Source organism: Podarcis bocagei, assembly GCF_964188305.1.
Source record: "Podarcis bocagei genome assembly, chromosome: 2".
Taxonomy (NCBI): Eukaryota; Metazoa; Chordata; class Lepidosauria; order Squamata; family Lacertidae; genus Podarcis; species Podarcis bocagei.
In genome coordinates this window covers 20,065,941-20,092,249 of record NC_138126.1, presented here as the reverse complement: position 1 = coordinate 20,092,249, position 26,309 = coordinate 20,065,941, and the positions used below count along the sequence as shown (strand labels likewise).

The 26,309-nt window shown below is 42.8% G+C and overlaps 2 protein-coding genes across 2 annotated transcripts in view; one reads left to right on the top strand and one right to left on the bottom strand.

Moving 5' to 3' along the window:
* Positions 1-26,309, bottom strand: part of LOC308580708 (vomeronasal type-2 receptor 26-like) — a gene marked incomplete at its 5' end in the record, with an annotated part of 196,714 nt that overhangs the window by 131,697 nt on the left and 38,708 nt on the right. The gene's annotated exons all lie outside the window — the stretch shown is intronic.
* On the top strand, positions 492-23,085 carry LOC308579672 (vomeronasal type-2 receptor 26-like; the record flags this gene model as incomplete). The annotated part of the gene is made up of 9 exons (XM_081180607.1): positions 492-643; positions 1,547-1,838; positions 3,964-4,191; positions 4,758-4,859; positions 7,535-7,632; positions 16,660-16,951; positions 20,285-20,521; positions 20,872-20,998; positions 21,935-23,085. The coding sequence occupies 9 exons, from the start codon at positions 492-494 to the stop codon at positions 22,837-22,839; spliced, it is 2,433 nt and encodes an 810-aa protein (XP_081036733.1). The 3' UTR covers positions 22,840-23,085.

Sequence of the window (26,309 nt, the reverse complement as noted above, 5' to 3'; positions counted from 1 at the left end):
TCCCAGAGCCTGTGAATGTGCCGCAGAGAGTATGCAAAGAGAAGGCCATACGTCCCCTGCAATTATTGAAATCACCATCATTGATGTGTGTTCCTGTGACCAAGGTCCCATAAGTTATTTTTACCCAGATGTCACTTTGGGATGAATAATAATAATAATAACCCTGAATCATTGATCATTTATTCCCCAAATCTGGAAAAAGAGCAACATAAATATATAAATATACTGAAGTAATGAGGATGAAGGCTGAGATTTAGTCTGTCGGTCTGATGTTTGTATCTTCTTTTCCACGGAAGCCAGGCTTGGGCTCTTCCTCTGAGAAGCCAGACACAGGATGAGGCTTGCAAGACTGTCACGGTGTTTTCTTGGCAAATTTCTCTGCCAGTGCATGGACTGGGTATATTGCGGAGTTAATTGAAGGAAGGTGTCTCTTCCTTGTGTTTAAAATGATCCTGCTGCTAATATTGCTCCATTTGCCCTTTGGGGTAGTGATGAATGAAGATGTAAACCTCTCAAACCCATCAACACCACCAAATAATTATTACAGTCCTGGAGATTACCTCATTACTGCAGTTATACCAGTGGGAACAGCTGTCTATCCATCATATGCTTTCATGTCTGACCCCACCCACGACTTCAAACCGTAAGTGTCCCTTCATGTTAGCCTTTAACTGTCCTCAGACAATTCTGTTATTCTCTGTAGCAGTTTATATGTGGGGTGAGCATCAGTTTCTTAAGCTCCTTAGTTTTGAAATACAACTTGAAAGGTGACTAGGAAAATAGAAGATTCGTCTGGCTGTATTAATGGAAGCTGCTCACCAAAGTCTCCTTTTCCCAAGGAACAAACATCTATTCTTGGTCAAACACTGTCAACAACTTAAATGACAACTTAAACTGATGGAATATGCGCAGCTTGTGGACCTAATATAGTATAAGAGAACAAGAAGAACATACGTTTAAAGAAGATTGGAAAATGTTTATTGAATATATGGGGAGAAATTGTGTACACTTGAAAATGTTGGCAGTATTAAGATAAATTCAACAGTGTAAATAGGTTTTGATGGAAGTAATAATGGAATACTGAATGGTTTAGTTTATGTAAAATATGCAGGGATTTAGGCTATGCAAAATGAACCATGGAAAGAGAAGAAGGGAAGTCGTTGATATTTTAAGGCTGTTTAAGTGAATACTCTAAATTGTAAAACAGAAAATTTAATTTAAAAAATTATATATATAAATTAAATAACATAAACCTGACCTTTGAAGACTCTGTAACTAAACCATTTTTAACTTACCAAATATGTGATCTTTTTCAATGCTAGGGGAAGTGGGAAACTTTGGAAGGATCTTAGAAGAGCATATATTGTAGGACTAACAAACTACAGTTCCATGCTTTACTTTCCTGCATCTTTTGTGATTCTAAATCTCTGCTGGGATTCTCTCAAAGAGAACTTGCCCCAAATTTAGATCTTGGCATCCTGGAATTCCTCTTTGATACCTATTTTTTCATTGCACCAATAGATATGACATTTGCTTTTCATTCCAGGATACTGGAGAGGAACCACCAATACATTCTGACCATCTTGTTTGCCATTCATGAGATCAATGAAAATCCCAAGCTCTTACCTAACATCACCCTTGGCTACAGCATCTATGAAAATTGTTTCAGTGCCAGGACAGCCTCTGAAGCCACGGTAGACCTGCTCTCTACCAGGCATTGGATGGTACCTAATTTCAGGTGTGGAAGGCAAGGCAAGCTCCTGGCTGTTATTCAAGGAGGGGATTTTGAAACCTTTTTTCAAATGGCAGCCGTGCTAAATGCTTACAAGGTCCCGCAGGTATGGAGAACAAGGGGAGGCCTGACTGAGCAAATCTCAGATCTAACTGCTTAACTCTTGTAATTGAAACAGGGGGCGATGGGGGTTGAAGAGTATATAACCCTTTTCTCGGTTTGGGAGTTTTCCGTTGACGTCTGTCTCAAGGAAGTTGGGATAAACACATGAACTCACACTGTTTGCCTTTTGCAGCTCTGTAGTACACTTAGGAAGATGACACCTATATAAAAGAAACTTTAAATTCTCAGGGAATTTAAATAAGAAGTCAGTGACTCAAAAATTTATTAAGGAAGTTAGAAAGCAGAATGTGAGGGCAACATTGCAAAGCCTTAAACAGGAACCCTGTCGCTAAAGGATTCCTTGTCATTTAGTCACTGTTGTTAAGCTGTCAAGACAAAAAAATCCAAGCTGAGAGTTGCAAAACTGCACAAAAACTGTTTTATTTATCGGGGTTAGCACACTTTGTTGTTGTGATTATCAGAAGTAATAATATCAGGACTTTGGAATGTTGAAGTTAAAGTGGACATGGGGCTTTTATAGTTTTGTGCATCCTTATTTTCTTCATAAGATCTGCAAATGCTACATTCTATATTTGCATTTCGCAATGTCTGCAGATTATTTGCAACACTAAGCATCAATTCCTCTCCTTCTAGCTCACTTATGGTTTTGCTAACCATATTCTGAATGCTAAAACTCTGTTCCCCTCTTCCTACTGGATGAGTCCGAAGGAAACTCTGCAATATAGGGGGATAGTGAAGTTGCTCCTGCATTTCAGTTGGACGTGGGTCGGACTCCTTGCTCCAAAAAATAATGATGGGGATCACTTCCTGCAAACCATGATGGCAACATTCGTTGAGAGTGATATTTGTGTTGCCTTCACTTATGGAATCCCACAATTGTCTTCTGATAAAATTCATGGTACAAAACAACACTCGATATATTTTCAAGCCAACCTTACACAGAAGAAAGCCAATGTGATTATTTGTTATGGGGACTCCAACTCAATGTTTCTGCTGGCACACACACTAAATGAAATTGAAACAAAAAGCAATGCTTCTGTAGGGAAAGTTTGGATCTCCACAGCTCTGTGGGGGTTCATCTTAAGTTCATCTTTTGTATATGAGAATATCAAATTCTTCCACGGCGCACTGTCCTTCATCATCCAAGCAAATAAGAAGTCGGAATCTCAGAACCTTTTCTTGACTCACAATGAAGATACATTGGATCATGCTTGGTCAGAAACATTTGACTGCTCTCGTCCCAACCACAAATGGTCAAGGAACACTTGGAAAAGATGCATGAGGAGGGGGAAACTGGAAGGTCTTCCCTCAGATTGGCATGGGAAAGGCATGTCTGCTGAGAGCTACAATGTTTACAGTGCTGTCTATGTCACAGCGCACGCCTTGCATGCTCTGATGACATCTGCATCAAGCCACACGTTGAGTACCAAAAAAGGCAGACAGGACATTCTGAATGTAGAGCCATGGCAGGTGAGAGAGACACGCGGGGAGAGGGAGAGAGGGAGAGAGAGAGGGAGAGAGGGGGAGGGGGAGAGAGGGGGAGAGGGAGAGAGGGAGAGAGGGGGAGAGGGAGAGAGGGGGAGAGAGGGGGAGAGGGAGAGAGGGGGAGAGGGGGGTGTTTCTTGTTGTCTCACACTACTTTCATTCACTTAGGGCTCATCCACATTTCCCTTTTCTCCCAGTGCTTTCTTTGCAGAGGTCAGAGTCTTTTTTTTGCCCTCAATTGGAACAAGTGGCAACTTGGGTTTTCTGCCATTTGCTCTGATTCAGTGGTAAAAGGCAGGAGGTTGCAAGGAAAGCACTGGAAGGCATGGGGAACGCTCAGACATGTGCCTAGAAATGCAACACAAATTGAGCCTTTGGCCATCTCAAGCTGCTTGCTGCAGCAAACTGTCCCAATAAGGAGAGACTGTAGCTCAGTAACAGAGAATCCCAACGTTGAAATCCTGGAATTTCCAGGTAAATATCTTCAGGCAATCAGGTGGTGCATCAGTTTCCATTAAAGGAATGGAGGTGAGGCGGGGAATTAAGATTAGGATGGAAGAAGGAAGGAATGTGATTCATTGACCCATAGTACACATGTTGACATTTTATCTCTCTCTTTCTAGCTTCACCCTTTTCTGAGAAGGCTCCACTTCAACAGTGCTACCATAAATGAGAGGTATTTTGATGAGGACAGGGAGTTGGTGGCTGACTATGATATTGCGAATTTGGTTGCATTTCCTAACCAATCTGCCATAAGAGTGAAAGTTGGGAAGCTGAAGAGGCAAGCATCTTCTGGTCTAGAGCTAACTATTCATGAGGAAGTCATTGTGTGGCCCAGTTGGTTCAATCAGGTGAGGAATCTATTCATAGAATCTTAGAAACCTAGAGTTGGAAGGGACCTGAGGGTTGTCTTGTCCAACCCCCTGCAATGCAGGAATGTCAGCTGAAGCATCTATGACAGATGGCCATCCAACCTATTCATAATTTCCAAGCTAGCGTAATGTAGTAGTGAGCTTTGAGCCTGGAAGTCTCCTGTTCAAATTAGCAAATTACAATATAGCTGGTCTCAGCCTCAATCTCTCCTTGGTTGTTCAGAGTCAGGTAGGTAGCCATGTTGGTCTGATGCAGTCGATAGATATATAAAAAAGAGACCAGCTAATTTTGTTCTTGGCATGCATACAAAAGCTAAGCTTATACCCAGAACGAACTTAGTTGGTCTCTAAGGTGCTACTGGACAACTTTTTTATTTATATATATATATTGGTTGTTTAGAGATCAGGGATGGGAACATGATCCAAAGTTGTTCTGCAAGGAATGGACACATGAAAACAGAATGGTATAGTACCTACAGAAATCCCTCAGACAGGTTTTTCCTTTCTTGATTCTCTTCAGACACGGCCCCATTCTACTTGTACAGAAAGCTGCCAATCTGGATACAGCAAGATTGTGCCAGAAGGACAACCAATTTGCTGCTATGATTGTGCCCCCTGCAGACAAGGAACCATTTCTACTCATACTGGTAAATGGGTTTGAAGGAACAGAAGATCCGGGGGGAGGGAGGGGCATTTCAAGGGGCAGGTTCAGGACAAAAATGGTCATGTTTGGTCTGAACTGAAATTTTGCAAACCAAGTAAGTTCAGCTTTGTTGAATTCTGATCCAGAATTTCAAGAGGCACATTTCAATATTAATTTGGAGTTCTGGTGAATCCATCCTAGTGCATCGCTTAAGAGTGTTGCTCTAAGCGGGTTCAGATTACAACTTGTTCATCTAAAATGACTAAAAATCCTTAGCAATAGGAACGCAGAAACAAAGAAAATCATCAAGCCATTAATTCTAGCATGTGGGGGGCTACCCAAATTGTATAATTTGGCATCTCTATGATTGGTATTATTCATTGTATTATAATTTGGCATTGTTGGATTGTTGTAATTGAAAACTAATAAAAATTATTATGAAAATGAATAAATAAAAATCCTTAGCAACAGCAGTACCTCTATATCTGCCTAATAAGCCACAAACACTGCCTCCATATTTTGCTTACTAACTTTATAGATGTACAACTTCCTTTTCTAAAATTGAAAGCTAAGAATTTGAGCCCTCTGTGGCATGGGGGAGTGGACATAAGTATGAACTAAAAATCATTCAAAATTCTGCCTGAAATGTATTTACCTGTTGTTCACCAGCAATTATGGGAGCAACCTTCCACTGTTTCCTAAACATTTTTTAATTATTTCAGTCACGTTTGTTCAGCTGAACTAGGTAATTATAAGTACTAATCATGGTGCTAGGCACTTCAACATTAACACCATTATCTAATAAATAACTATTTCTCCAGGAATTTAACTATGCTAGTGATTCCCTAGATCTCAAAGATCTCAAAAGTGATAATCTAAACATACACACCTTCCTCAACCATTCCTCACAAGGCTTGGTTTCCAGACCCTGATCATATTGTGCACCCTCCTCTGCACACATTCCAGCTTCTCAATATCCTTCTTAAATTGTGATCCCAGAACTGGACACAGTATTCCAGGTTTGGGCTGACCAAGGCAGAATGGAGTAGTACTATTACTTCCCTTCATTTGGACCAGGGGTCAGAAACCTTTTCAGCAGGGGGCTGGTCCCCTTTCCCTCAGATCTTGTACGGGGCCAGATTGTTTTTTTTGGGGGGGGATGAACGAATTATTATGCCCCACAAATAATCCAGTGATGCATTTTAAATAAAAGCACACATTCTACTCATGTAAAAACACCAGGCAGGCCCCACAAATAACCCAGAGATGCATTTTAAATAAAAGCACACATTCTACACATGTGAAAACACCAGGCAGGCCCCACAAATAACCCAGAGATGCATCATCATCATCATCATCATCATCATCATCATCATCATCATCATTATACTGAAATCTTAGGGTTTATTTCTTTCAGATGCAGATCATTGCCACCAGTGCCCAGAAGATAAATACCCAAACAATGAGAGGGATCAATGTTTTCCCAAGACCATAGTCTTCCTCTCCTATGAAGAACCTCTGGGGATTATCCTGGCTTTCTTTGCCCTGTTCTTGTGTTTCATCACAGCTTCTGTTCTCGGAATCTTTATTAAATACCAAGGCACTCCAATAGTTAAAGCAAACCATCAAAACCTCACGTACATCCTCCTTGTTTCTCTTCTGTTTGGTTTGTTATCTTCCTTTCTATTCCTTGGCCAGCCTCAAAAGCTCAACTGCATTCTTCGTGTAATAGCTTTCAGCACTTGCATCTCAGTCACCCTCTCTTCTCTTCTGGCAAAAATGACCACTGTGCTGTTGGCATTCATGGCCACAAAGCCAGGAAACAGTGTCAGCAAATGGGTGGGAAGGAGTTTGCCAAATGCCATCGTCCTTTTCTGTTCCATCATTCAGTTGGTCATCTGCCTGGTCTTGATTGGAATTTCTCCCCCCTCCCCAGAATTTGGCAAGGATTCCGCAGCTGGACAGATAGTATTGCAATGCAATGAAGGTTCTGCCATTATAGTTTATTCTCTCTCTTTCTACATAGCCCTTCTGGGTATTGCCTCTTTTGGTGTTGCTTTCTTAACCATGAAATTACCATGGGGTTTCCAAGAAACCAAGTATATCACTTTGATCATGCTAATGCTTGGCTGGGTTTGGGTCTTCACTTTGCCATTCTTTGCAGGCACCGATGGAAAAAACATGGCAGTTTTGCAAGTCTATTCCATCTTGGCTTCCAGTGGTGGGTTATTGGGTTACATCTTCCTTCCCAAATGCTACATCATTGTACTGAGGCCTGATCTGAATACAAAGGAGCACCTAATGATGAAAAGGAAGGGAAAAAAGGGGGTTGTGTCGGATGTATAGTTCAACCACATTTCAGCAGTTATTTTTTATATACATATTCATAAAAAGTATCAGAGCGTTTACAACAGTCGTATAGAAATACTTACAAAGCTCCTTTCTCTCCTGCTTTCCTTTTTGTCCTCCTTTCTATTCATTGGCCAGACTCAAAAGGTCACCTGCCTTCTCTGCCAAACCATCTTCAGCATCATCTTCTCGGTCGCCGTCTCTTCTGTGCTGGCAAAAACTATAACTGTGGTTTTGGCATTCATGGCCACAAAACCAGGGAACAGCATTAGCAAGTGGGTGGGAAAGAGTTTGGCAAATGGTATTGTCCTTTTTGGTTCTGCCTTTCAGTTTGGCATCTGCATTGCCTGGATCGGAATATCTCCCCCCTTCCCAGAACTGGACATGGATTCCCAAGTCACACAGACAATTCTGCAGTGCAATGAAGGGTCTGTCACTATGTTTTATTGTGCCCTTGGCTACATGGGCCTTCTGGCTGCCATATCTTTTACTGTAGCTTTTCTCGCCAGGAAGCTCCCTGGCAGTTTCAACGAAGCCAGGTTTATCACCTACAGCATGCTGGTGTTTTGCAGTGTTTGGGTCTCCTTTGTGCCAACTTACTTGAGCACCAAGGGGAAATACATGGTGGCTCCACCCCCATCACTCAGTGCGGACACTGAGGTCCGGCTCCGAGGGCCTTCTGGCAGTTCCTTCACTGTGATTAGTGAGGTTACAGGAAAGCAGACAGAGGACCTTCTCTGTAGTGGTGCCTGCTCTGTGGGACGCCCTCTCGTCAAATGTCAAGGAAATAGACAACTATCTGACTTTTAGAAGACATCTGAAGGCAGTCCTGTTTAGGGAAGTTTTTAATGTTTGATGTTTTATCATTTTTTAAATTTTAATTCTGTTGCCCAGAGTAGCTGGGGAAACCCAATTAGATGGGCGGGGTATAAATAATAAAATTGATTGATTGACTGATTGATTGATTGACTGAAATCATTGGGTTTATTTCTTTCAGATGCAGATCATTGCCACCAGTGCCCGGAAGATAAATACCCAAACAATGAGAGGGATCAATGTTTTCCCAAGACCATAGTCTTCCTCTCTTATGAAGAACCCCTAGGGATTACCTTGGTTTTCTTTGCCCTGTTCTTGTGCTTCACCACAGGTTGTGTTCTGAAAATCTTCATTAAATACAGGGACACTCCATTTGTTAAAGCCAACAATCGAAACCTCACTTACATCCTCCTTGTTTCTCTCCTGCTTTGCTTTTTGTCCTCCTTTGTATTCCTTGGCCAGCCTAAAAAGCTCAACTGCATTCTCCGTCAAATAGTTTTCGGCACATTCATCTCAGTCACCCTCTCTTCTGTTCTGGCAAAAATGACCACTGTGCTGTTGGCATTCATGGCCACAAAGCCAGAGAACACCGTCAGCAAATGGGTGGAAAAGAATTTGCCAAATGCGATCTTCCTTTTCTTTTCCGTCGTTCCGTTTGTCATCTGCCTGGTCTTCACGGGAATATCTCCCCCCTTCCCAGAATTTGGCAAGGGATCCACAGCTGATCAGTTAGTAATGCAATGCAATGAAGGTTCTGCAGCTGTATTTCATTATACCTTTACCTACGTAGGCCTTCTGTCTACTGCTTCTTTTGGTGTTGCTTTCTTAACCATGAAACTACCTTGGGGTTTCCAAGAAACCAAGTTTATCACTTTTGGCATGCTAACGTTTGGCAGCATTTGGGTCTGTACTTTTCTAGTGTACGTAGGCAGCAAAGGAAACAACATGACATTTTTGCAGGTCCTTTCCATCTTGACTTCCTGTGGTGGGTTACTGGGTTTCATCTTCCTTCCCAAATGCTACATCATTTTACTGAGACCTGATCTGAATACAAAGGAGCACCTAATGATGAAAAGGAAGAAAAAAAGGAGGCTTGTGTAGGATGTATAGTTCAGCCACATGTCATTTTTAAAAATACAATTTACAGCAGTACCTCGGGTTACATACGCTTCAGGTTACAGACTCCGCTAACCCAGAAATAGTGCTTCAGGTTAAGAACTTTGCTTCAGGATAAGAACAGAAATCGTCCTCCGGCGGTGCGGCGGCAGCAGGAGGCCCCATTAGCTAAAGTGGTGCTTCAGGTTAAGAACAGTTTCAGGTTAAGAACGGACCTCCGGAACGAATTAAGTACTTAACCTGAGGTACCACTATATTAATTTTATAATAACAAGAAAAAACAAACAAACAAAAACATCACAAAGAAAAATTCAAATCATAAATCTTAACTCAATTGACTTCCCCCTCTTTCTTGGTCTCATTGTTTTACGCTTTGAGTATGCTAATATAATCTTAACAATCCAGTTTTATCTTAATACAAGTGACTTTTAAAAGTTCTACTTATGTAAAAATCTATACACAACCCTCAAAAATTATGCATTAAACATTTCCCTTTTTTAAGAAAAAACAATGCTGCCCTTTCTTTCTTGGGTTTCAAATTACCTAATATGTTCACTAGTTTGTTTTGCCAATCTTTTTTTATAAAAAAAATAATAATCAAATATTTTATTATTAAAATAATTCAACATTAATACATATATATTACGAATATACAAACATAAAAACATACATTTCATACAATCCTTAAAAATTTGCCAATCTTCTTTATCTTCTTCGGCAGTGGCTTCTTCCTTCTGTAGGGATGGGCTGATCTTGGCCTGGCCTCCAGACTCAGGTATAAGTCTTTTGCTCCATAAGTCCATTAGGTCCTGTTCCTGCCAATATCATAGCTTCCATTTTTGTTTTTTTAGAAACAAAAATCACTTTCATCATTGTCTTCAAGTCTTTGTATGTCATTTCCCAGGCCTTTTTGATAACTTTACATTGCCACCACATAGTAGCCTTTCATACAATTTGCCCTCCTTTCCTGTTTCATCTTCATCACAGTCAAAGCCTCCCAAATTAATTCACACGGGGTACCATTTTCATATGGGACCACCCTTACTTTCCCTTGCATTTTCCTCAAACCTCGCTCCTCTACTATTCTCACCTTAGTGGTTTGTACATTCCCCTCTTTAAATTGTCCCAGAGCCTCTGAACGTAAATTGGTGTTTTTCCAAATTTGAGAAACTGTGTTAACAACATTTTCCTTTACCCGAAAAAGTTCTCTTTTAAATTCTAAAAGCAAATCATATAGTCCAGATCTTATGATGTCTTGTGTTACAGCCTTGCTGGTTTGTTCTAACATTGACATTTTTCCTTCTGCCATTTCTAATCTGGTATGAGGGGGCCCAGTTCTCTCCCTGTTTCCCAACTTCCTCTACAAAGTTAAATTTCAAAACAAAGAGTCCTTTCCCACCAAGGAAAGTGTTATTTTTAACTTTATCAATACATTGTCAAGGTCATTTCGGTAGACTCAGTAGAGAAAACCAGTCCTTCCAACTTCTTCCCTCCCCTCCTCCCATATTGCTCACAAATTTTAACCATTATATATTCAATTCTTAACATCCATTCACACCAACAATTTTAGTATCCAATATAAATAAAACTATGATATTGATTTTCATTTTAAATCCCATTTAGTCCAATTTTAGCTATGGATATTATAGTCCTTTTCTTTCAATCTTGGTTTTTAACCAGCCGATGCCTTTTTAATAAAATAAGTCCACAGTTGTAACTCCATTAGGTTTGGTATCTTCAACACTCTGAAAAGTCCAAAAACTCTTTCCCAAAAGTATAGAGATATTCAGAGAGTCAGTCCTGTCTTTCTTCCAGAGAAGAAAATTTTATTCCATTAAATAACATTGCAATCATTCTCAGACTTAACCTCCATTTTCAGAAAAGTTCATTAATGCCATAAGATAAGTTCAAGTTCAAATTGAATTCAAGTTCGTTGTTTTGGTGTTTTCCTTTAACTTTTTTTCCTTTCCTTAAACTTGTTTGAGATTTTTTTTTGGGGGGGGGGAGATGTCAAAACTTTTCTGTCCAGATTTTCACTTTTTGAAATATGGCAACACTTTGTAAATGTCAGCCAAAAATAAACTGCCCCCACCTGAAAAGTGCTGCAATTTTAATACACCCTGGATTTTACAGAGTTTCCCTATTCTATCTTCATAGGGAATGCAGCTGACAAGAGGGATTCAGGGCCAATACCTCCCTGTGTCACACACACCCTGGCAACATTGTGTAAAACCATACAAAATGATCAAACTGACACAATAGCGTAAACTAAAGAACATCCCAGCATAGCAGGAGGTTGGGCTAGATGACATATATTGTAAAACAGTATGGAAAAGCTGGCTCAATTAAATAACTGAAACAAAACGGAAAGGTCTATATTGTTCTCACAATGTAGGTTGTGTGTACCTGGGCTGTGAACTGGATTTGGACAAAGGCCAAACCAAACTAGGCTGTTCTGAGCCAATTTCTGTTCTGCCCATATCAGACTGAAGCAGCTACAAATCACTACAGGACTGATCAGGTTGTCCTGAATTGATCTGCAGGTGTTTCTGCAGATCTGTATCATAGAATAGTCCCCCAGAAAGCCAGTGTCTGTGGAGTGCTGCAGTTTTAGATTACAACACCAGGCAAGTGTTGGGTGGGGTGAGATCATTCTAACTTTCCTCCAGCTCCACTCCTCCCCTTCTCCTTGAGGAGAGCATTGCAAAAATGGAGAGCCACCACAGAAAAGGCCCATTCTCATGTTGCCATTCCCTGCACCTCTTGTGGAGGGGGGCGGGACTTGAAGAAGGACCTCTGTCAGGGACTGGACAGAGGAGGAATGGTGGAGACCACCTCCCCAACCTGACCCTTCCAGAGAAGAGGAAGACATTTCAGAATTACAACAGGGGTTTGGGGGAGGTCATATCTCAGAGGCAGATGAGGGGAAAAGTTGGGAAATAATGGGAGAGGAGGAGGAGGAAGCACCAGGGGGGTGACAGCTGACGGATACAGTGTTTTTTTTGAAAGCATTCCAGATCCTCCATCTCCCAGAACCTGGAGAGCCTTGAAAGTAGGAGAGCAAAGAGCTCAAAGGCAGAGGGCACTTATCAGCACCAATAGGGATGACAAATGAGGAAGTGGGAGAGATGGGGAGAGGGTGGAGATTCATTCAGGACAACGCCATTATCCAAGAGGCTGGGTTACAAAGCCTCTCTCTGTAAATACTGAATAAAAAGCAGACGGTAAGAACATTCCTTGTCTTTGTACGTTCCTGGGCAACCAGCCGTGGGAGTTGCTGGCAGCCGCCTGACCACCTCAGACGATGATTGCCGGGTCCGAGGTCGGTTCATATGGGGAGAGGCGGTACTTGAGATATTGTAGACATGGGGAAATGTGTTACCTCTGGTGACCTGCAAAGGCTTCTGCACAAGCTTATTCTCAGCAGTGGGCCAAAGTGGGGGCCTAAATTGAGATTTGATCCCCTTATGCGGCAGGGAGGTGCGGGAAGGAGAACTAGTCAAGGCAGCTTGGTGACCCCCTTGCACTTCTTTGGGGATGATTGGCGGCACCTGAGGCCTGCATTTAAGGGTTAAGGAGCAGACTAGGGGCTTTGTCTGTGACCAACCTGCCTCATCCACCCAGAATTGTAGGGCTCTAGGGACAGTGATTTTCTTAAGGAAATCAGCCCTGAGTGCTCACTGGAAGGACAGATCATGAAGCCGAGGCTCCAATACTTTGGCCACCTCATGAGAAGAGAAGACTCCCTGGAAAAGACCCTGATGTTGGGAAAGATTGAGGGCACAAGGAGAAGGGAACGACAGAGGATGAGATGGTTGGACAGTGTTCTGGAAGCTACCAGCATGAGTTTGACCAAACTGCGGGAAGCAGTGGAAGACAGGAGTGCCTGGAGTGCTCTGGTCCAGGGGGTCACGAAGAGTCGGACACGACTAAACGACTAAACAACAACATGGGACAGTGATACAGGAAAGTCTCCCTATTTACCTTGCTTCTGACCCAGCAGGGGGTCTGATCACCCTTATATCTTCAGGATTCCCATGAATATAAGGCATTCCTCTACAACCAGGCCTTTGGCTGATTAATATTCTACAGCCTTTTAAATGTATCTGGGGAGGTGGGATATTGTTTTGTTGTTTTGGTTTAATTATTTACTTGTGTTTTATCTTGTTTTTTATTCTATGAACTGCCCTGGGATCTCTTGATGAAGGGTAGTATTATATTATTATTATTATTATTATTATTATTATTATTATTATTATTATTATTATTATTTAATTAATTATTATTATTATTAATTCCCACACCTATAAATTTGGGGTTTACATTAATAGAAGTGACCCTGATTCAACACAGAGATATGTCTCTGTGTGTTTATTTCAGCCCTCTGCTGCGAACATGTTTTCTCCATCTGTGCATGTGCTGCAAAGAGAATGAATGAAGAGATGGTTTTATGTCCCCTGCAATTATCAAAATCAATGTGATTGATAAGTGTTCCTGTGGCCAAAGTCCCATAAGACTCCCGCCACCCCCGGATGTCACTTTTGAGACCCGTAATAATAATAGTAATAATCAGAACCCAGCAATTTCTTGCACCAAATTTGAAAAGAGCTAATAAGAACGAGAGCTAAGAGTTAGACAATCAGAGCTGGTCTGTCAGTTAAATGCTTTAATGTATCTCCATTAGCACTGAAGCCAAGCTCTTAATCTGTGAACTCAGTCAAGGTAGTCCACTGACTGGGTTTATTCTAAAGCCAATTGAATAAAGGAGCCACTTGCTTCATTGTTGTGCTGGTCCAGGGGGGAGGTTACCGTGGGGCGAGGTCCAGGACCTGAGTCGAGGGTCGGCAGACAGTCCTCCACGGGCAAAGCGGGGTCCACAGCGAGGAGCCGAGCAAGTACAGAAACTCTGGGGAAACCGGACTGGGTGCTGGCCGAAACAGCTCTTCAACGACGTTGCTCCCGCAACCTGGGACCCGGCTGACTGGCCTTTATCTTCTCTGAGGCCAGGGGCGGTCCTGGCCCCCCAGGAAACCTGCCTCTCCTGGCCTTAAGGCGAGCACTCCTCCTGGGAGAAACCAGTTCCCTCCGCCTCTCTGCCCTGAGCCTCTGCAGTGCAGGAGAGGCTGAAGGGTTACTGGACCCAGGGGGAGACTCACCTGTAGGCACTGAGTCCTCAACCACCTCCGGAGCCAGAGTGGATTCACCTGGTGCCTGCTCCTGAGGATCCGGCACAGGTGCAGGCGCTTCAGAATCAAGGCCCTGCCCCAGTTCAGCCGGCCCTGGAGGCGGGGACTCCTGTGCAGGCTTGGATTCCTCCGGTTCAGCCTCTGAATCGGATTCCCAGGCCATCACACTTGTGCCTAAAATGACCCTACTGCTCATATTGCTTCATTTGCTCTTTGGGGTAGTGATGAATATAGAGATAGATCTCTCAGACCTAGAGACACCTCCAAATAATTATTACAGTCCAGGAGATTACCTCATTGCCGGAGTTATACCCGTGAGAACGGCAGTGTATCCAACACACACTTTCAAGTCTGACCCTGCTCATGACTTCCAACCGTAAGTACTATTTGCTATTAAGTATTGGTTGTCCTCAGACAATTCTGATCTTCCCTGCTGCAGCCTGTGCTCTGAATGAGCAGCAGAATCTTCAGCTCCCTATTTGATTTCAGTAATGCTTTGGACAAAGTCCCTCAACTTATGATACTCTTGCAAGGAAGCTGGTAAAACGTGGGTTGAACGAGGTAACTGTTAGGTGGATTTGAAGCTGGTTGATTGACCAAAACCCAAAGAGTACTCCTTAATGGTTCCTCGTCATCCCTGGAAAAAAGTGAGAAGTGGAACTACCCATTAAATTATAGAAAAAGATTTCTCCTTATCCTCCAGGATCATTTTTGTTGTTGTTTAGTCGTTTAGTCGTGTCCGACTCTTTGTGACCCCATGGACCAGAGCACGCCAGGCACTCCTGTCTTCCACTGCCTCCCACAGTTTGGTCAAACTCATGCTGGTAGCTTCCAGAACACTGTCCAACCATCTCGTCCTCTGTCGTCCTCTTCTCCTTGTGCCCTCTGTCCTTCCCAACATCAGGGTCTTTTCCAGGGAGTCTTCTCTTCTCATGTGGTGGCAAAGTATTGGAGCCTCAGCTTCACGATCTGTCCTTCCAGTGAGCGCTCAGGGCTGATTTCCTTCAGAATGGAGAGGTTTGATCTTCTTGCAGTCCATGGGACTCTCAAAAGTCTCCTCCCACACCATAATTCAAAAGCATCAATTCTTCGGCGATCAGCCTTCTTTATGGTCCAGCTCTCACTTCCATACATCACCACGGGGAAAACCATGGCTTTAACTATACGGACCTTTGTTGGCAAGGTGATGTCTGTGATGTCTTCCAGGATCATTTTACATGGTGTTATAAAAGGTAGCAGGATCCAATTCCTAGAATTTCACGTGAAAAGTTTTACTAATAGCAACCTGAATCACCAGGAAAAATTCAAATGCACTTTGACTCCCATAATATTCATTAACTCCTTGGCTTTTGCTTGGGGAAAAAAGGATCTTTGGTCTGCTTCAGCAGAGAAATTCTTTCGCTCTTCAAAGAGAGGAATGTGCCTGTCTGTAGGTCTCTGCTCTCTCCCCAAAAGTAGCAAATCCACCGACATTTTAAATATTTGAAACCTGAAAAAGTTTGGATAAATTAAAATGAACATTGACTCCTAGAATATATTTTTTAAAAACTTCTTACAACTTCTGTTGTAGTACCATCAGGGGAATGGAGAAGAAAAATGCAAAGTTCTGAAATATTTAAATTAAATGTATATGAATTGTTGCCGGACTATTAACTGAATTGATACTGTAAGTGAACTACTGGAACAAACTATTGATACACAAGCAAACTATTGTTTTGTTTTGAATGCATTATGGGTAGATTTCACAGCAATCTTGCAGAAAATGCGAATTCATCATCTATAGTATATAATTCCATTTTTGATTGCTACTGTTACAGGCCACTTTTCTTCCCAACACATCCAAGGTTGTTTACAGTTACTGTATTTAAAATAACACATTGTCAAAGGAAAAGGGGGACAGGGTAGGAAAGGGAAAAATAAGTAAATTATGGTTCTGTGGCCACTGAAGGAGACTGTTCTATGCTGGGATGAGCCAAAGGGCACTGAGTCCTAGCCAAGCCAGGGCTTTTATGCCTTCTTCCTATTAGACAGCTACATGATGGACCTTTGCTCTTATTCAGCATGACCCTTCTTATGTTCTTAAAAGACAGGCACCACTACCGAGAAGGCCCTCTGCCTGGTTCCCCGTAACCTCACTTCTCACAGTGAAGGAACTGCCAGAAGGCCCTCAGAGCTGGACCTCAGTGTTCAGGCAGAATGATGGGGGTGGAGATCTCTCCCCCCCCCCCACGTAGACAAACCACTCAGATCTAAATGTCACTGACACCTCGAGTGGAAAAAGCAGGATTTGAACATAGTATTTCAGGTGGTAGATGTTCAATTTGCTTTCCATTCCAGGATACTGCAAAGGAATTATCAACACATCCTGGCCATCTTGTTTGCCATTAATGAGATTAATGAGAATCCCAAGCTCTTACCTAACATCACCCTTGGCTACAGGATCTATGAAAATTGTTTCAGTGCCAGGACAGCCTCTGAAGCCACCATAGACCTGTTGTCGACTAGAGATTGGATGGTCCCTAATTTCAGGTGTGGAAGGCAAGGGAAGCTCCTGGCTGTTATTCAAGGAGGGGACTTTGAAACCTTTTTCCAGATGGCAACCATGCTAAACATTTACGAGGTCCCTCAGGTAGGGAGAACAACGTGGACTGGGCAGAACAAATCCCAGACCAAACTCCTTAACTCTTTTTTGACCATGGCAGACCAACACGGCTACCTATTTGTATCCTTAACTCTTGTGATTGAAAGTGGGGTAATGGGGATTGAAGAATGTGGAACCCTTTCCTCAGCTCAGGAGTTTGGGGCTGATGTCTGCCTCAGGAAAGTTGGGATAAACTTGTGACCTCACACTGCTTGCCTTCTGCAACTCTGCACCACAAGCAGGAAGATGAAACCTGTATTGAATAATTTTTTAAAAAATTCAATCAGAAAAAGCTTCTCATTGTTGTTGCCGTTTTCTGAGGCCCAATAAGGTTTGGAGGAGAAGGGTAAGGAAGAGGGATGTACTGGAGGGTGAATCTTCCACAACGCAGCGCTGTCTTTTTCAGAGCAGGAGTTGTGGGACTCATCTAGACTGGGGAAGAAAAAGTGTTTCGTATGTGTTGTATATGCATTATAATGCCGTGACACCAGATGGCGCTGTGGAGTTCTGTTTTCTCCAATGTGATTTCTTACAAGAAAGTTTGCAATGCGTTTAACTGAAACGCTTCTTTGATGTGTCTAGATCCAAACATGCCATCTCTTGTTCACCTTTTCTCTAAAGTGAAAAGTCCCCAATTCTGCAACCTTTCCCCATTGGGAGTTTTTTCATCCCCCTGTCAACAGATCTATAGCCTGGGTATGATTCCAATCTAACTCAGGGGGACTTAGAATCATAGAATCATAGAGTTGGAAGAGACCACAAGGGCCATCGAGTCCAACCCCCTGCCAAGCAGGAAGCACCATCAGAGCACTCCTGACATATGGTTGTCAAGCCTCTGCTTAAAGACCTCCAAAGTAGGAGACTCCACCACACTCCTTGGCAGTAAATTCCATTGTCGAACAGCTCTTACTGTCAGGAAGTTCTTCCTAATGTTTAGGTGGAATCTTCTTTCTTGTAGTTTGGATCCATTGCTCCGTGTCCGCTTCTCTGGAGCAGCAGAAAACAACCTTTCTCCCTCCTCTATATGACATCCTTTTATATATTTGAACATGGCTATCATATCACCCCTTAACCCCTTCTCCAGGCTAAACATGCCCAGCTCCCTTAGCCGTTCCTCATAAGGCATCGTTTCCAGTCCTTTGACCATTTTGGTTGCCCGCCTCTGGACACGTTCCAGTTTGTCAGTGTCCTTCTTGAACTGTGGTGCCCAGAACTGGACACAGTACTCCAGGTGAGGTCTGACCAGAGCAGAATGCAGTGGCACTATTACTTCCCTTGATCTAGATGCTAGACTCCTATTGATGCAGCCCAGAATTGCATTGGCTTTTTTAGCTGCCGCGTCACACTGTTGGCTCATGTCAAGTTTGTGGTCAACCAAGACTCCTAGATCCTTTTCACATGTACTGCTCTCAAGCCAGGTGTCACCCATCTTGTATTTGTGCCTCTCATTTTTTTTGTCCAAGTGCAAAAAAAGACTTGCCTCTGAATAGACATGTGTGAGACTGCTCTGTTAAGTGGAAAACATTTCAGACAAGCAACGCCTGAGCATTATTTCCAAACTAAGCATTGATTCCTTTCCTCCATACCAGCTCACTTACGGCTTTGTAATCCATACTATGAGTGATAAAACTCAGTTCCCCTCTTCCTACTGGATGAGTCCCAAGGCAGCTCCACAGTACATGGGCATCGTTCAGTTGCTGCTGCATTTTAGGTGGACGTGGGTCGGTCTCATTGCTCCAGACAATGATGGTGGAGATCTTTTCATGAGAACCATGAAGGCGATGGTCTTTGGGAGTGACATTTGTTTAGCCTTCACATATGCAATCCCACAATTTTCTATTGACCTCTTTGTTTCCAAACAAATACTTTTAAGGTTTTTAGGACATCTTATTCAGAGGAGAGCCAACGTGATCCTTTATTATGGGGATCCTGATTCAATGCTTCTGTTGCCACATGCGCTGTACAGAATTGAACTAAAAACCAATGCCCCGGTAGGGAAAGTTTGGATTGCCACAGCTCTGTGGGGCTTCACCTTAAGCGCATCTTTTGAGTACTGGGACATCGTATTCTTCCATGGGGCATTGTTCTTCAGCACCCAAACAAACAGAAGATCTAAATCACAGGACCTTTTTTTGACTCAAAATGAAGATTCCTTCAATCAGATTTGGTCAAAACCCTTTGATTGCTCTCATCCCAACCACAGATGGTCAAGGAAAACCTGGAGAAGATGCATGGGGAGGGAAAAAATGGAAGGTCTCCCTGTAGATTGGCTTGGGAAAGACATGTCTGCAGAGAGTTGCAATGTTTATAGTGCTGTCTATGTTGTAGCACATGCCTTCCATGCTTTGATCACATCTGTGTCCAGCCGCATGAGAACTACAGAAAAAGGCAGGCTGGATTTTCTAAACATAGAAGCATGGCAGGTGAGGGAGAGTGAAATCCGTTTACTACAGTTGCAATGGGTGGACATTCTGCCCGCCTTCCCACACTCCTGCAGTCTTTTGGCCAGAAATCCTGCTTATGCACATATATTATCTCAGTTTAATCTATATCATGGGGTTGCTGCAAAGATTTAAAGGGGGGATAGGGGAATGTACACAGCTCTGGGCTCCTGGGTAGAAAAGCAAAATACAAGTATAGAATGTCTTCTTCTTTCTTCTTTGGTGATCACTCGTAGCTGAGTTATGTCTTCCATAAACACAGTTTTAACAGTGAGTCTGTAAGTGACTGTGGAGGCCAATTCTGGATCCACACGTCCTTCCACAGTGGGGACATAGGTTTCCAGATGGGAGTTGATCACGGTGTGGATTTGCCAAGCGTGCCTTCCTCCTAGCACATTTCTCCCTTTCCTCCTGAGTTTGAGTGTCTTCAAAGCCCATGACACCATTGGTAAAGGCTGTTCTCCAATTGGAGCGCTCGCAAGCCATTGTTTCCCAGTTGTCGGTGTTTATACTACATTTTTAAAAGATTTTCCTTGGGAGAGTCTTTAAACCTCTTTTGTTGACCACCAGCTTTAAGTTTTCCATTTTTAAGTTCAGAATAGAGTAGCTGCTTTGGAAGACGATAATCATGCACAGATCATGTAGTGAAAATAAGCATATAAATAAAGGCCTATTTTTTCTACTTGGAGCTTACATCCTTTTCTTTTGGGTTTCTGGGAGAGATACCTCCAGTCTAGGAACCCACTTTTAAATTTATCCAACACTACATCAGTTTCCGCCAAAGAAAAGAGGGTTGGGGGATGAAGACTCAGATGGAAGAAAGGATGAATCTAATTGGCCCATCTTGCAAATGTTGACATTCTCTTTCTCCCACATCCAGCTCCACCCTTTTCTAAGAAGTCTCCACTTCAACAGTACTACCATGGATGAGGTGCATTTCGATGAGGATGGGGAATTAGTGTCTGACTATGATGTTGTGAATTTGGTCACATTTCCTAACGAATCAGCTGCAAGAGTGAAAGTTGGTAAACTGGAAACCCAAGCATCACTTGGTCTAAAACTTACCATTCATGAGGAATCCACCGTGTGGCCCAGTTGGTTTAATCAGGTGGAGGATGTATTCATATTAATTCAGCAGTAGCTAGGAATGTGAACTGTGAGTCTGGAGGTCTCCAGTTCAAATAAATTCAAAATAGCTAATATTTGCCTCAAACTCAACCTCTCCTTGGTTATTTGGAGATTATAATGCTGGATCCCTGCAAGATCCTACTTAGATAGTGTATAAATGATGAATAAAAAGTTGGCCTTAGCCTGAACCTCTCATTTGGAGATAACAAGGCTGAAATACTTCGTATAGCCATATATACCATTCTGCAAAGCATGGATACATCACCATAGAATGGTTTGGTACCTATAGACAAAACAGAAACTCACCAAACACTGTTTGTTTCCTTGATGCCTTTTTAGACAAGACCTCACTCTACCTGTACAGAAAGTTGCCAACCTGGATACAGAAAGGTGGTGCCAGAAGGACAGCCAATTTGCTGCTATAGTTGTGACCCTTGCGTAGAAGGAACCATTTCCACTAACACAGGTAAATAGTATTGAAGAAACAACAGGCCCTAGGAAACTGAGAAATAGGGTCAGGATGAAAGTAGGCATGCTAGGTTCGAAATGGAATTTTGCAAAGGAAGTGTGTGGTGCTTTCCAAAATTAAGATGCAGATTCTTCACAACATTTCAAAATTATTATTATTTGGTTCTTGTGACTCTATTTCAGTGAAACAATTAGGCCAACACACTGTTTGAGTGCACAGCTCCAAGCAGGCTCAAACTATAACCTCTTCCACTGCAGTGATTAAATGACTAATACTGTAAGCAGCACACCTCCTTATCTGCCTAATAAGCCATAGAACATTGACTCCAATTTTTGCTTTCCAACTTTTTTTTTACATGACCAATTGACTTACTTTTTAAAACAACAACAACAAAGGCTTAATACTTTGAGGCTTTTGGTGGGATGGAGGGATGAATCAGAGTATGAACTAGAAAGCATTCAAAGTTTTATCTTCAAATGGACTTTATTCACCTTTGTCCATGGCAATTATGGGAACTACTTTCAGGTGTAATAATAATAATAATAATAATAATAATAATAATAATAATAATATATTATTTATACCCGCCCATCTGGCTAGGTTTCCCAAGCTACTCTGGGCAGCTTCCAACAAAACACTAAAATTAACAATAACCTAGTTAATTCCAAGCACTAATCATCGCCATATGAAGCTCAAAATCAATCCATTATCTGATGAGTAACTATTTCTCCAGGACTTCAGTTTTGCATCTGATTCCCAAGATTTGGCAGACTCCAACAGGCTTATTGCATGGTTGTTTGAGACGCTGCCTAAGAACTGTGTTGAAAGGGAGAATGCTGAGTAAAAATATAATGGGGGGGGGGGATCAAATTTTGGTATGAAATTTCTGGAACACCTTGGAATTTGATGTACTGAAATCATTTTTTCTATCAGATGCAGATCATTGTCATCAGTGTCCAGAAGATCAATACGCAAACAACGAGAGGCATCAATGTATCCCCAAGACCATAGTCTTCCTCTCCTATGAAGAACCCCTGGGGGTAACCTTGGCTTTCTTTGCCCTATTTTTGTGCCTAACCACAAGTACTATTTTGGGAATCTTCATTAAGTACCAGAGCACTCCACTAGTCAAAGCCAACAACCAAAACCTGACTTACATCCTCCTCGTTTCTCTCCTGCTTTCCTTTTTGTCCTCCTTTCTATTCATCGGCCAGCCTCGAAAGGTCACCTGCCTTCTCCGTCAAACTGCCTTCAGCATCATCTTCTCAATTGGCGTCTCTTCTGTGCTAGCAAAAACAACTACTGTGGTGCTTGCATTCTTGGCCACAAAACCTGGGAACAGCATCAGGAAATGGGTGGGGAAAAGTTTGGCAAACTCCATTGTCCTCTTCTGTTGCAGCATTCAGTTTGGCATCTGCATTGCCTGGATAGGAATGTATCCCCCCTTCCCAGAACTGGACATGGATTCCCAGGTCACACAGACAATTCTGCAGTGTAATGAAGGGTCCACCACCATGTTTTACTCTGCCCTTGGCTACATGGGCCTTCTGGCTGCCATCTCCTTTATGGTTGCTTTCCTCTCCAGGAAGCTTCCTGGGGGTTTCAACGAAGCCAAGTTTATAACTTTCAGTATGCTAGTATTTTGCAGTGTTTGGGTCTCCTTTGTGCCAACCTACTTGAGCACCAAGGGGAAATACATGGTGGCTGTGCAGATCTTCTCCATCTTGGTTTCCAGTGCTGGGTTACTGGGCTGTATTTTCTTCCCCAAATGCTACATCATTGTCCTAAGGCCTGATTTGAATTCTAAAGTGCACCTAATGATGAAAAGAAAAGATTAGAGTTTGGTCAAATGTATAGCTCAGCCAAATTTCAGAAACAAATTCATATTTTACTCAACATGTTAGAATGGGATGACCATCTTTCCCTCCCAGGAGTGCCCTTTCAGTATACACCATCATTCCCAGGAGAATTCTGGTTATATTTTCAAAGTGGACAGCAACCAGGCTTTTGATCTCTGCACACCTATTTTGTTTTATAAGTGTAAGGGGAGGGAACCATCATCATTTTGATGGTTAAGTCCAGTCTAAGGTACTATGGGGTGTGACACTTATCTCGCTTTCAGGCCGAGGGAGCCGGTGTTTGTCCATAGACAGCTTTCCAGGTCATGTAGCTAGCATGACTAAACTGCTTCTGGTGCAACGGGACACTGTGATGTAAACCAGAGCACATGGAAACACTGTTTACCTTCTGGCTACTGTGGTGTTTGCCTCCTAGGTGGGTCATAAGGAAAGGGTTAAATGAGTGAGAAGTGATTGGCCAGTGGGACCCAAGGGGAGGAGTTAGAGTTAGAGTTGTTGGGAAGTCAGTTGGGAGTTGGAGAAGGAAGAGAGAGGATAAGTCTGTGGGTTGGTCGAGTTGTGTTATGAGGGAGTGAGAGAAACTGATAGGAGGAGTCAGATAGACAGTTGGGATAATTAGTTAGCAGTTATTAGGAAAGGTATAAGCTGGTATAGAAACTAAGATTAAGAAACTGACAAGAAAAATTATCTGAAACCATAAACTTGTTAAGGCTTATAAAATAAACTTGCTTATTTGATTTAATGTTAACAACTATCTTGACGCTATGTGTACCCGAGGTTGGTGGCAGTGGGAAAGCAATCACAGTGGTGGCACAGGGTCAATAGACCTTCAAACGTCCGGGGACCCTGTGTGATCACCACAGCTGCCTATTTATCTACTTGCACTTTGAGGTGCTTTAGAACTGCTATGTTGGCAGGAGCTGGTATAGAGCAATGGGAGCTCACCCCGTCGTGGGGATTCGAACCACTGACTTTCCAATCAGCAAGCCCAAGAGGCTCTGTGGGTTAGACCACAGCACCACCCGCTCCTTGTTGTAGTGGTGTTGGTGAGTATGATTGAGAATGTGTGTGTGTGTGTTAGGGACTGCCATTTTAATGTATACAATAAAAATGTTTCCCGAGTTGCAACTCTCTGGGTCTACTTGAGTTCCTTTCTCATAAAGAACCAGCTACAAACAGATCAAAAGAACCTCTGATTTGTAACACTTCAAGGTGTTACATTTAGCCAGAAAGTACAGACTTTTCCAGTTACCAACCTAAATAAGGTAAAGGACCCCTGACAGTTAAGTCCAGTCACGAACGACTCTGGGGTTGCGGCGCTCATCTTACTTTGCTGGCCAGGGGAGCTGACGTTTGTCCACAGAGTTTTTCCTGGTTATGTGGCCAGCATGACTAAGCCGCTTCTGGTGAAACCAGAGCAGCACACAGAAACACTGTTTACCTTCCTGCCAGAGCGGTACCTAGTTATCTACTTGCACTTTGATGTGCTTTTGAACTGCTGGGTTGGCAGGAGCTGGGACTGAGCAACGGGAGCTCACCCTGTCATGGGGATCCGAACTGCTGACCTTCCGATCGGCAAGCCCTAGGCTCAGTGGTTTAGACCACAGCACCACCCGCATTACCAACCTTAGTGGCCAGTTAATCAGAAATGATGGACGAACGCATACCTCCTGTGGTTGATCAATTCCTCAGGGGTTTAGATGCCGTATAGTAAAAGCTATGGTTTTCCCAGTAGTGATGTATGGAAGTGAGAGCTGGACCATCAAGAAGGCTGATCACCAAAGAATTGATGCTTTTGAATTATGGTGCTGGAGGAGACTCTTGAGAGTCCCATGGACTGCAAGAAGATCAAACCTATCCATTCTGAAGGAAATCAGCCCTGAGTGCTCACTGGAAGGACAGATCCTGAAGCTGAGGCTCCAATACTTTGGCCACCTCATGAGAAGAGAAGACTCCCTGGAAAAGACCCTGATGTTGGGAAAGATGGAGGGCACAAGGAGAAGGGGATGACAGAGGACAAGATGGCTGGACAGTGTTCTTGAAGCTACCAGCATGAGTTTGACCAAACTGCGGGAGGCAGTGGAAGACAGGAGTGCCTGGCGTGCTCTGGTCCATGGGGTCACGAAGAGTCGGACACCACTAAACGACTAAACAATAACAACATGTGGCTTAAGTGAATTCAAACCTGTTTAAATTGATTCTGGATCTCAAATAAATAATAGAATGGGAGGCAAACACCTTTAAGAAGCTGCTTTCTGGGACAATTGATACTGTTCTAAATTATGTGGCTAGGCCTGTAATACATCCAGGTCAGGGTCTTTGTTCTACAGAGTTGTGAGGAAATTGTATCAGCTCCAGAATTGCCAGCATATATTGCTGGCTTCTTACCAAACAGTAGCATTTCTTTTAAATTTGTGAGTTGACAAAGCTCAAAGCAGGATTGAAAGTTGAGAAATATGGGCTAAGCAGTTCCAAAAAAGGCGACTCCCAGACTATTTAAACATTTTATTGAATGACAGAATGAAGGAACAGTGAGAGCACACACCATGCGATCTGTGATTAATATTAGTACTTGTGAGTGGATTGAATAGGCAACCTTACCTTAGCCTGATGGGGCTAACCTGCTTGTAAGAGCTTAGGGCAGACATATTAACATCAATGGGGCTGCAAATGAGGCGTACGGTTATGGTCAGATTAGGTTTTACACAGAAGTTCTAGTGTGATCCCTGGACATGTTGGAGCAGTATTATTATTATTATTATTATTATTATTATTATTATTATTATTATTATTATTATCCCACCCATCTGGCTGGGTTTCCCCTGCCACTCTAGGCAGCTGCCAACAGAATATTAGAAACACGATAAAAGATCAAACATTAAAAACTTCCCTAAACAGGGCTGCTTTCAGAGGTCTTCTAAAAGTCAGATAGTTGTTTATTTCCTTGACATCTGATGAGAGGGTGTTCCACAAGGTGGGCGTGACTATCGAAAAGGCCCTCTGCTTGGTTCCCTGTAACCTCACTTCCCACAGTGAGGGAACCTCCAGAAGTCCTTTGGAGCTGGACCTCAGTGTCTGAATAATGGGGGTGGAGATGCTCCTTCAGTTTGGTAGCCAAGATGGCAGGAGCAAGTTGCTCACATTTTCTTCCAATCCCTCTCCCTTGGAAACATCTTGAGGACAATTAAGCATTGCTCTACAGCCACAACCAAATGCAGGGCAAACAGCAACAGATGTGTTAAGTGCTGGAGAAGGGTGTAGAAAGGAGGGGATGACCCAGTGTGGCAGGAGCAGAAGAGTAGATGAGCTAACTCTCCAGCCAGGTTCCTTTTTGTCTCTCCAGGCAATGCAGAAACATAGATAAAAATCATGTTCCTGACTCTCTGGGGAGTCTCCTCCACTAAGCTGGTGGTGGCAAAACTGGCCTTCCAGATATTGTTATACTCCCC